Source organism: Sphaerodactylus townsendi, linkage group LG03, assembly GCF_021028975.2.
Source record: "Sphaerodactylus townsendi isolate TG3544 linkage group LG03, MPM_Stown_v2.3, whole genome shotgun sequence".
Classification (NCBI taxonomy): domain Eukaryota; kingdom Metazoa; phylum Chordata; class Lepidosauria; order Squamata; family Sphaerodactylidae; genus Sphaerodactylus; species Sphaerodactylus townsendi.
In genome coordinates this window covers 122176453-122188748 of record NC_059427.1, presented here as the reverse complement: position 1 = coordinate 122188748, position 12296 = coordinate 122176453, and the positions used below count along the sequence as shown (strand labels likewise).

The 12296-nt window shown below is 44.1% G+C and overlaps 1 protein-coding gene across 1 annotated transcript in view; it reads right to left on the bottom strand.

The window, feature by feature from the left end:
- The window catches only part of GRIN2C (glutamate ionotropic receptor NMDA type subunit 2C), a 113967-nt gene that overhangs the window by 29918 nt on the left and 71753 nt on the right, over positions 1 to 12296 (bottom strand). The window contains 2 exon segments of the mRNA XM_048490440.1: positions 3504 to 3528; positions 6445 to 6611. Of these exon segments, the coding sequence (XP_048346397.1) occupies positions 3504 to 3528; positions 6445 to 6611 (192 nt within the window).

Here is a 12296-nt window from a genome sequence, read left to right as displayed (position 1 = left end):
TCTCAAAAGGTAGGAGGGTATTAGCTACTTCCCTCAGGCAGCAAAGAAGTTGTTAGTTTAGATTCTACACCTGGCTTAAAGGACCAGAATAAATCCAATCTGGACTGTGCTGTAAAGGGTCTTTGACAAAGTGGAGAGATGCCTCTACAAACTGAGAATCTGGATACAGGAAACACAGAAAGAAAGATTACAGAAGTACATTACTATAAATATATGGGTTGAGGAATTAACAACCTTAATTCAAGAGCAGCAGTGGCGTAGTGGTGAAGAGCAGGTGTACTCTAGAACTGGGTTTGATTCCCTGCTCTGCCACTTGAGCTGTGGAGGCTTATCTGGGGAACTAGATTAGCCTGTGCGCTCCAACACATGCCAGCTGGGTGACCTTGGGCTAGTCATAGTTCTTCGGAGCTCTCCCAGCCCCACCTACCTCATAGGGTGTTTGTTGGGGGGGGGGGGAGGGAAAGGAGATTGTAAGCTCCTTTGAGTCTCCTTACAGGAGAAAAGGGGGGATATAAATCCAAGCTCCTCCTCCTCCTTCAGCAATCAATAGAATCCAATATACCACCAAATACTAGAAAGTCCACAAAAGGAGTAACTCACTCACTTAAAATATCCATACACTGCGCCAGTGACTATATACCAGCAAGGAGAGGCCAAAGTTGTAGAAGGTACTGATCTTGCAGAAGTCCAGTTCCAAAGGTAAAGGTTCAAACATCTAGGGAACAATCCAGATGACATTGCAAAGAATGTGGACTTAAGATGCTACATAGAAATGGGTGATTTGGAGGTAGCTAACAATGTGCTTTGGGGACTGGTTCTGATGCTAGTTATTGGGCAAGCAGCCAGGTTCACAAACAAAATATTATTTTTATTTCCAGAATTGGAAAGAGAGGTGTCCATGTTTGCCATCTGTCTGGTTGAAGGAGATAAAAGGGTGATTTAGGGTCCTAGGAAGGGATGTATCCAAGCAGGGAGTATGTATACTAGTGGATCTTGGATTACCCACTCACTGAAGTACTGTTCAGTGAGTGGGGAACCACTCTATGTAGTATAAGTTAGATCAGTCTAATTAAATGAGGCACGTGACATGTAATGTGGCAGGTTTCTCTTGTGGCTAAAAGTGTGCTGATTAATCACTGGGATTGCTGATGGCCCAATATTGGGCAAGGCAAGCTTCTCACTGAGACAGACTTATTCTACACTCCACTTAGCATGATGGTGTCAGGTGCAGCCCTACCCACTTTATCTTTTGTCATGGAAATTGGGTTTCATGACCCAATATGACACACCAAGAGCAGATCAAAGCATCAATAATGGGGGGGAGGGGAGACACAAGGTATAGCAAATCCTGCTGTTATCATATTTTTCACATGTATTTATTCACACTTCAGATATATATGATGCACACACTATGGAATTTATGACCAGAAGTACCCATTGTTCATGCTCAATTGTGCAGAGGGCTGGGCAAATCTCCATGATTCCAAGAATTAGCCCATACTTGAGTTTGAAACTTAGACCCATCAATCATGTACAGTGTCAAAAGGCAAGCACAGCTGTATACATCAAGCATAGCTTTGCAAATCTGGAGTATGACAGCAAGATGCCAGCTCCCCCATGGTAGACGCTGCTCACTTGCTCCATACCCCACCGTGAAGTGCTAAATTGCATAATATAACATGTGCACGTGTTTTTAAGCAACCAAATGATAGCAGGCACAACACATTCTTGCATAAAGTCAGCTTAAGTACCTATGTGCAAAGGGTAATGTTTCACAGAAAGCTCTTGTATGAAGGGGCATTAATTTATTTTCCCCATGGATATTATCTGCTTGAAAAGCTCCTGTTTTCCATAATTGCTGTTTTGCAATTCCCCACAAAACCCCTAAGATGACTACTTGGTTCATTGCCGGGATAATCCTCTGTGCCCAACTTGTCTCCCTTTTGTTTATTTTAGTGCCTGAAGCTTTTGGCATAGATGAAGGTTGGTGCTGGAGAGAAACAGGAGAAAGAAAGTGACAGCTTTTCTTTCACAACAGGGAGGAGGAGGAGGAGGTCTAAGAATGCCTTGTCTGCCTCAGAGGAACTGTCAGGAGAGCCAATGGGAATTCAGTGTCCTCACCTTGCACTGAGCAGTAGTCTCGGGGGGAAACTGTACAGAGTGGAAGGCAACACTTCCTTGGCATCATCCTTCTTTTGAGGGGAAGGAGAGATTTGTACCATAAGACACTGGAACCAGAAGGTCTGGCCTGGCCCCTGGCCCTCGCCTCTTAGGTGCTTAAACAGAAAAAGGAGCCCAGTGAGGAATTCAGGTATAGGAGCTGGCGGAGGTCAGTGGCTGAAGGGCAAAGTCTGGGAAGCCTCCAGGTGAAATATTATCCCAGCCACAAACTCAACCCTTTAAACAAGTCACAGATTCTGCCTCACAGTCGTTCTCACTTGCAACAGAGGGATAACACTGACTGCTTTTAGGCTGCTGTAAAGATCACTGAGATCATATGGGAAGTGTTTTGATGCCTCAAATGTGCTTTATAAATGTTGTTATTATTATCCATTAATCTACAGTAAATACAAATCTAATCTACCGTTAATGCTAATCTAAGCAAATATACAGTTTGAATTCCCCATGTGTGCATGATCTAATATTCACTTTTTCATACAGTTGCATTCCAGATCCCAAAGATTACAGCCCTAGAAACAGTTAAGGTTGCTTAAACCCCACGGAAATAAATGAGATTCATTTTATTTACATCCTGTATCGCCTGTCTTTCTCACTGAGACTCAAGGAGGATTACACAGTGTAAGCAGACTAAGTATATGTTGATATGCCAACAGAGGAAATGGAAGCTTTCCTTATCCAGAGTGGATTCTCCAGTGAGCAGTGATTGAAGAAATTTTCCTTCCTTTATTGACTGGATTTCACAGTGTTTAAAGAACTTGTAAAAACATAACTGAGAGGCCCAGGTACATTTACTTGTCCCTGTCAAACAGTCGTGAACTTTGGATACCCAAGCTTTTCAGGGCTTTCTCCAACTTAAGCCACTGGACAAGAGAGCTTATTCCCCACTCTGCAATGTAAACAGCCTGGCCTAAGACAGACCTGCACCTCTTAGACTCACTTATACTGTGCAGTCTGTCACAACAGGTTTGATCTGTGAATGCCACCACGATTTTAAAAAGTTTTTAAAAATGCCACAGTGATGCAATCTGAGACATTCTTGTCTTTCTTCCACAACTTTACAAGCGCCAAAATGGATACACACAGCTGCCCCTCCCCTTTTTCCATATTGAAAACAGATGGAGAGATAAGAACTCCTCATACCACCGCCCTGTGGTGCCAATTAGGATAAGGTCCTCCCAATATTATTAAGAGCCTCATTGGACTTTACTGGCAATGTGACCTGGGTCAGTCCCCATCACATCAAGTTCACATCAAGGTACCCCATCACATCAAGTTTAGTCCTGACACATGCTATATAACATCTTATATTTGAGCATCTATACCACAGAACAGATCACCCAAGCTGATCTTTGCCTTTGAAGCTTCAGAGCCTTATAAATAGCAAGAAAATTGCCTGACAAAAGAATCAATGTCACCAGATGCTATGTGTAATAGAGACATACGTGTGACTGTGTTAAATGAGGCTTTAAAAGTGTCTCTCTGTGTGTGATACTTAGGCTGCAATCATAAAGAAAGATTCCTGAAAGTAAATACCATTAAATAACATTGTGTTTACGTCGAAGTAGACTTCCTTAGGATGTCCCCATAACCCCCAAATGGGTTGTTTTAAATTCTGGGAACTGCCAGAGTAAACTGAAGCATTGACCAGAGAGACACATTCAGCACTGAATACCAGCGTGCTGGAGGGAGTGCCAAGGAAACTTGCTAGCCCACAATAAAAATGAAAGCTAAAATGACAATCTGGTTGATCCTACATAGAAGATTAACCCAACATGCTTCCTTCCACTTGGTGTCTTTTCAGAATTACTCTTGGGATGTTACAGTGTGATTGATGCATTTGGCAGCTGACAGAGAGTCCAGCTGGGATGGAGCAGCCGTCAGTCATGATGAATAAGAACAGCCATAAATTTTAATCCTACAGTATGTTTCATCCAGATAGCATGAAGGGATGAAACCTCCCAGTGTTCTGGTTTTCCAGTGCCTCTTTGGATCAGAGCAGGAATTGTGTGGGTGGCCTGCATTAATTCAAACTGTAAGTCACTGACAACTTGAAGAAAATCACAGGGCTGGAAAGATCAATTGGTCTTTCCAGGACAAGAGAGATGTAGTTCATACAGACACAAGGGAGGGAAGCTTGTTCAAGTCACTGACAGCATTATCTCCATTGACTCAATTGGTTTTAACTGATCAAGGCATAATCAGGTTTTTTGGCATACCGCACAAAGGCATAAAAAGGTGCTTCACTATGCAAGGGCAGAAGCAGGAGGAATGGCCTTCACTGGCCTGTCCTCACCCCTATCCCTTGTGATTTGTCACACAGATGTCGAAGCACCAAGGTAACAACAGTCCAGGCACATTCCACTGGTCAACCCCCGTTCCCCTTCACAGCTGAGCCACGGTTAGAGACACAAAAAATATTCCACATATGAAAGGGCTACTCTGAAGGCAGACCTTAGCCCCACACCCTCCTTAGGTTGGCTGTGGGTGGAGCTTCTACATGGAGGCTCTGAAGTGGATTCAACCCCTATCATACCACTTCTGAGCAAAATTTGAAGCCTTCCTCCAGCCTAAGGAGGAAGAGGCATTTAAATTTGAGGAGGCGTTCCTGGAGAAAGCAGCCATCCTATCTTTTCCCCTCTAAGTTATAACAAAGCAGGTTTCCCCTTTGCTCTGTTTTAAAGAGGACATGGGATCCCCATGAGTCCTATTTCAAATGTGCATGACGTCATATGGAAGTTCCCCAAAATGTGGGGGCATCCTCTGGCCACACAGGGAAAAGATCCCACATAGAAACCACCAGAAAGAGTGCTTGCAGAGACTCATTCGCCACACAGGATACAGTTCTTGCATGAAACTCAGAATGTTCTATACTAATCCAAACACAGAATCGCAGAGTAGTTGTTCTAATCTGACTCTAATGAATGGAAAGATCCCCAAGACTTTACTTGGAGATGACTGCATCCTTAAAAGATCCCAAGGAGGAGATGCTACAGCTTCATAGGTCCTCTTGAAAAATGTGAGCTTCCACTGGAAAAGGGCAAAAATGTTTTACAAAAGAAGAAGGGATACCAAAGAAATCATTACCTCTTTAGTCTAATTTATAACCCTAGAATGTTATTACAACAAATAATGAAGCAACTCATTTCCAAGTATCTAAACCTACATGGGGTGATTGCTAGTATTTGGTATGAATTTGTTAAGAGCAAATCAAGCCATGGTAAGAGAATTTGGTTCACTGATGGGATAAGCTCATGTAGTAGATAAGAGGAATGCAATGAATATCATATATCTTGACAGCTCTGCCTCTTCCAAACCCTGCTATCTTTGTCCTGGAGGGAGAATAGCTTGTAACTTGTCTCTGACGGTGTCTTTTGCTGCCAGCCCTTCTTGATACCCTTTCCCTTTAATATTTCCACCTACATGACTTCTACTGTCAATTTCCAAAGCAAGCTGCAAAATACTCTTTTCAAACTCATCATTTTAAAATCAGCTGCTAACCTTAGTATTCCCCCCCCACACACACACACACACACATCTTATGCCAAGTACAATCTTTTTTTCTCAGCCATGTCTTCTGTATCTGGAACTAACAGTAAAAAAACCCACTACATTTCTAAATCAATCCACCTTCTGTGACTGGTTGTGCTTAGGCCTAAGTCAAAACTATTCATGGTTTTATTTAAATATTTTAATTGAAAAAGTCTTATGTTTTTATGATTTTAGATTCTACTTGTGAAAATTCTTCGCTTATTCACCAGCATTGCCCTTTCCTGCCCACACTGCCAAACGACTTCATTTGCTCTCAGTAACGTCATCTTACGAGCAAATCTGTTTGGCTACATCAAGCACTGTGATGTCATCGCATTGGCGATGTGATTCCTGATTGTATGGAAATTTCCCAAGTGACTGATTCAGGAAAGAAAACGAAAAAGGCAATCATCAAAAACTGAATCAAACAGCAGCAATCGAGGAAATAATAGCACTGCATCGGATAAAACAAGGATTGCTTCCAATACGTTGAAGACAAAACTAAGTCCTAAAAACCTCTATTTTCCACTTGAAAATACACACTGGAGAATATCTGGCACAGTTTTAATTGTACATAAATATCACACCTGTGAATCATCTCCATTATCACTAGTACTAGTGTTAATTATCTCCATTATCACTAGTATCCATGAGCTGGAATCTCCTGAAAAATAAGTCAACAACATTCTTGCTAAAACTCAGAACCCAACACTCATTATCATTTCCACATCAGACCTGTTGGCCATACCTAGAAAAGCAGAAGGTGAGACAGTTCCATTGCTTCTTGCCACCATGACGCTGATGCCAGTCTCCACAAAGGGCACGGAGAAATCCACGATTTGAGAGCGCTCCTCATTTATGGTGAGGGACCCAATGGCCATGTCTGCTCGCTTGTAATAAACCTGAGGCAGGAGGACAAAGTCAGTATGAAATGACATAAATAAACCCACACATACCCACCAAAAACACAACAGATCTAGTTCTGTGCAACCGAGAAGAGTGTCTTCCCTGCCTCATTCTGCATTACCAAAGTTGCAGCACAGATGTTGGTGACTCTCCTCAGAAGAAACCCCAAAGTTTAGTGAGGTTTGAGTGGGGAGGCCCAATTCCATAGTCACCCAATGTTTCAATCGCTTGGGTCACCACTATCTGTGCTGCAAATTTGGTGCCCGTAGCTAGAAGAGCACACCTACCAGAGGACCCCCCCACCAAATCCCCATCACAATGCAACTGAAGCAAAACAGCAAGCCCCTTGTAAGTCTGTGGTGCAAAAATTGGGAACCTTTTTTCACATCGTTGGATGCTCTGATGCTATGTGATTTTGCTCCATTGCAGCCTATGAGGAATTTTGAGGGGTTTCTGGAGGGGGATATTTTTCAAGCTAGAGTCATCAGACTTGCTGGGTGGCTTTAGGGGACTCTCCTGAGAGGAGCACCCAAGTTTGGTGAATTGGATCCCCTGAACCAAAGTTCACCAAACTTGGGTGCTCTTCTCGGGAGAGTCTCCTGCAGCCACACTGCAAATTTGGCACCTTTAGCTTAAAAAAAATACCCCACTCCAGAAACCCTCCCAAATTCCCATGAGCTACAATGGAGTCAAATATTTTCAGGTTTTTCAGGAAACCCGAATAATACTGGTCTTTGGGTTATATCAGCTTTACTGATAATTTTAAAGCCAATATAACCCAATCCCAAATTTTGCTACATTTCTGCTCACGCCTAGTATGGATGCTTGGGTTGGTTCCTAGCTGCATCCCCCCAGTGTTAGCTGGCTGTGTCCATCTGCCTCCATACTCATGATTTACCCAGATTACATTTTTAGCACACCTGCACAAATGCTTAGTAATGTAGTTTGTAGTGATTTGGTAAATTTGGACTGGCTTCTGTATGTAGCTCTCTTGTAAGGGGTCAATCACATGCTTGTTACTTCACTTATGTTTATAAAAAACCTTCCTAGTGCTATCTTCTTTTCCTTTCGTTCCTATCAAAAATATAATCTTTTTAGCATTGTTCTGCCTTAAGAACACTGTGAGCAGATTCTCAGCTACATAGTTATATTTTGTTCCACTATGACAATTTTTTTAAGAAAGAAGAAGTTACTGTTAACATAAGTGTATCAAGATTCTATACGTTCCCCATGACCCAATCCAGCTCTGGGGACCATGTAGGATAATGGCATGGCCCATCAGGCTTAGACTCATTTCCCACAATCACAGGAACCGAGGTCACAAATCAGAGAAGAAAGCTCACTTAGACTGAATCAGACGCAGGCCTGAAAACCAAAAAAAGAATCTTGTGGTGCTTTAAAGGCTAACAGGGTTATTGATGCAGAAGTTTTTGTGCCCTAAGGATTTTTTTGTGGGTTTTGCTACAATATACTCACATGGCTACACCACAGGAATCAGTCACAGCTCTTGGAATGGCACAATCCCTCAGTTCTACAACATATTCACGGAATACGGCCATGCTAATTTATGAGATTTGGAGGCAGGGCTTGACTTGGGGAACAAGAGCACAAAAGCTTCAAGGCTAAACGGTAGCAGCAGCGAAGCAGAGTGCTGACGCAAGGGCCGGAGGTCTGAGGAATGAGTAAAAATCATGCACCCTTTCAAAATCACAGCGTTCAAATTCAGCTTGGGGGATGTTGCAGCTTTGTTTTGGAAATTATATTTTGAAGGACATGTTATAAAATTCGACAGAGATAATGCAGTTCTCCACTGTATCTGCTCATCCCCCTCCTGCGTACACTGTCCACACGTGGGCTTTGGGGCGAGCTGGACAAGATGGCTTCTAGTGGCTGCTCAGTACACAACCTCCTCTTTCTTGCCTTCCCATGTGCAGGAAGGAGTGAGATTCCTGCATGTCCTTTTAAGTCTGATCTTCTCTCCCTGTTAGCAGCAGTCGCCTTATGGGTCCAACTAATGGCAGTTGCAAAGGAAGGTTTGGATCAGGCAAGCAACATTTTTTTAACCTCAGCTTGCCAAACTTGTATACCTTAGCCTGTCCCTCCTTTAAATGTAAGTCCAACAATATTCATACACTGGTAATGTTGGGAAGAAAAAACTGAAAAGAGACTCAAATTTGAGCTAGGAGTATTTGCTTGAAAATTTCACCACAAATGTGTTTCTGGTGCTGCTTTAAGCTTCCCAGGCTTTGCAGAAAACTTATTATTTTCTCACTTGTTGGATGTTTTAAAAGGCTGCAACTTGGTACTGAAATAATTCCTGTTTCTAAAATAGTTAAATATGAAAATGAGAGTTCGGTTCAAACACAGAGCTGTTCTTCTAATAACACTCCCATGAGACGACAAGCGAAGCTCCACCTTCTCTCTCAAGGTGGCTAAACCATATTTGCCATCACACTCACTCCAGTGACTAAAAGCAGCATGAAACACTGAAATATGTTCACAGAAGCAGGTTTAGATGGATTTATGGCTCCTTCCGGGGGTGACACAGAGCAGCAGGAGTACTCTGAAGCAAGTCTGGAGAAATGTTTATATATTACCATCCCACCTGTCAGCCCCTCCCATAAACATATCCCTCTTTAAATTACAAACCTTCAAGTGATTGATCAGCAGAACTGGAAGACACATAAACACTACCTTCCTAGTCCATTCTCTCTACACAAAAAAACATTTAAGCAATATGCCTATATTATCCTACATATAGCGAGCCACAAGCAAAGAGCAGAATGGACTTAGGCAGTGAGTTGCTTGAGAGAGAATAAATACAGTTGAGTTGACCCAACTGTGAAGCTAAACAAAAGGTACTAGGCTCACTCCCCAGCTTGGGAAACTGGCAGAAAATGCTGTGTTTTGTGTGTGTAAAGAAGATTCCTGGTCATACGGTGGAATGGTGGGATGACCAGAGCTGTTGACACAATTGCTCTGAAGCGCCTTCAGCCTACAAGTAGAGTTCATACAACCCCCTGATATATGGGGGAGCTTAGGGTTATGTAGGTAGGACAGCAGCTTGAGCACAGATGAAGGAAAACTCATGGTGAAGCTGACCAGAAATTGGTGAGAGCTCATTATTGAGTCCACCAGATGGTCCTCACGTAGCCATCCAGCTGAACTCTTCTGTGTGGTAAATGGGTTGGTGTCTACCTCCAGGTGGGTGGGAGGACAGGATGGGACGACCAGCTCTGCCCTCAGAGGTCAGCTGTGATGATTTTGTGAAATATCTTCAAGGCAAAATAATTCAGATTTGTATGGAGTTGGACTCCATGGTTTTGAATGATCCTGCAGTGGTCTCCAAAGAACTGTCTGGTCAGGTTGTATGGGATCAGTTTTAATTGTTGCTACCCAAGGACGTGAGCAAATTGCTTGCAGGGCTGCATCTGACCACTTGTTTCTTGGATCCTTGCCCATCATGGCTAATTAAATCTAATTGGGGGTGGTGTTGGCTGGTGCTTGAGTCCCTGGCAGGTCTCTTGTGGGGTTCCTGAGGGCTCTGTTCTGTCTCCTGTGCTATTTAATATCTATATCAAGCCATTGGGGAGGTCATCAGAGGATACAGCATGGGGTGTCACCAATATGCAGATGACACCCAGCTGTTCCTCTTGGTTCCATTTGCATCAGATGAGGTTGCCCGAGTGCTGGACTGCTGCCTGGCAGCTGTCATGGATTGGATGAGGGTCAAAAAATTGAAGTTGAATTCTGATAAGACAGAAGTACTCTGTGTGCTGAGCTTCCAGGTCCCATGAATTGAGGGAAACCTGGTGCTGGAAGGGGTGGTTCTACCCCAGAAAAAACAGGTGTGGGATCTTGGGGTCATCCTGGATGCGGTATTGCCTCTGGAAACCCAGGTGACAGCGATGACCAGGAGGGCTCATCAACATCTCTGCCTGGTACACCAACTCTGCTTTTTCTTGGACCGGGATGACCTGGGCCCCTTCCCCACTTACCTTAAGCCCAGCGCTACTCTCCTCAAGCAGTGCAGGGTCCAGCTGCCCTCCCCATTTCAGGGGCAGCGAGAACGCAGCCGCCCCATCGCTGCCTCTCTCCTGCCCCCTCGACGCGCGGAATTCCTGGCGCCTTTTGAAATGGTGCCTTTTGACAAAGCCAGGGCGCGCGCCAGGAATCGCGCGCGCCGGGAATTGCCCGCAGCAACCCTCGGGCAAAGGTGAGAGGGGAAAGGGCCCTGGACACAGTTATAGATAACTGTGTCCAGGCCATCCCGATCCAGGATGGGGTTTTATGGTGATTTTATTGTTGTGATTTATTGTTGTGATAACCACCAGATTGGATTATTGTAATGCGCTATACACGGGGCTGCCTTTAGGGATGGTCCAGAAGCTCAAGCTGGTGCAGAATATGGCAGTTTGTCTGCCATCAGTGTTTTGCACCGGGATCATATCATCCCTATTCTGAGGAGTCTTTACTGGCTTCTGATGCGCTACCGAGCTCAGTTCAAAGTGCTGTTGCTAACCTACAAAGCCCTGTACAGTTTCGGTCCTAGGTACCTGAGAAAGTGCATCTGCCCATGTATTCCTGCCTGGGCGCTGAGATCAGAGAGGGAGACCCACCTGGCTATCCCTCCCCCTCCAGAGGTTCACCAGGTGTGCACCCCATTGGAGTTTCAGCTACTGGTGAAGATTATCCTCTTCACCTGGGCGTTTGGGTAGGTAGGGTGGGTGCTGGAGATGTTAGATGGGGGTTGGGTTTTTAGGATGGGGTTTTAGGATGGTGATTTTATTGTTGTGATTTTATAGTTTTATAGTAACCCACCCTGAGACTGCGGTAAGGGCAGGGAATAAATGTATATGAACAGAAAAATGAAAATAATAATAATAATTGCCAGCCTTTGCATGCTGTACTTTTTACAGTAAACATCTCTTTCTGAAACTGTCATCACTTGGTCTCTGCAGCCATGAAAATCCTCTCACACTTCAAATTATAAGAGAAAATCAAGGAGCCCCTGCTTTGTGGAGAACCTCTCCAATAAGCAAGGTTTTGAAACTTTTCCCCAACCTCCTCATTGGCTGAAGTAAGGAGGAAATCCTGACATTTTTAAAGAGGGTCCGTCTCAGGCTGACAGACTTCAGTTCTGTTTGAGGCCTGTGCTGGCAGCAGTGAAAAAAGACAAATGGGATTGAGTGGGATAATGGTTCGAAACAGATGAACTCTTTGTTGAGGTCTAGAGGCTTAAAGAGAGCAGCAGTGGCGTAGGAGGTTAAGAGCAGGTGCATTCTAATCTGGAGGAACCGGGTTTGATTCCCTGCTCTGCCACCTGAGCTGTGGAGGCTTATCTGGGGAATTCAGATTAGCCTGTACACTCCCACACACGCCAGCTGGGTGACCTTGGGCTAGTCACAGCTTCTCGGAGTTCTCTCAGCCCCACCTACCTCACAGGGTGTTTGTTGTGAGGGGGGAAGGGCAAGGAGATTGTAAGCCCCTTTGAGTCTCCTGCAGGAGAGAAAGGGGGGGATATAAATCCAAACTCTTCTAAAGTCCATGGTCGCAGTGTAAATTATCCATTGCCACCAGTAAAAACAAAGGCCTGATGGCACATTTTATGAAATTACCCCTTTATCCTCACTGGATAAGCAAGAACTTTCAGTCAGGGATGCTTTATGATTTCCATGCTA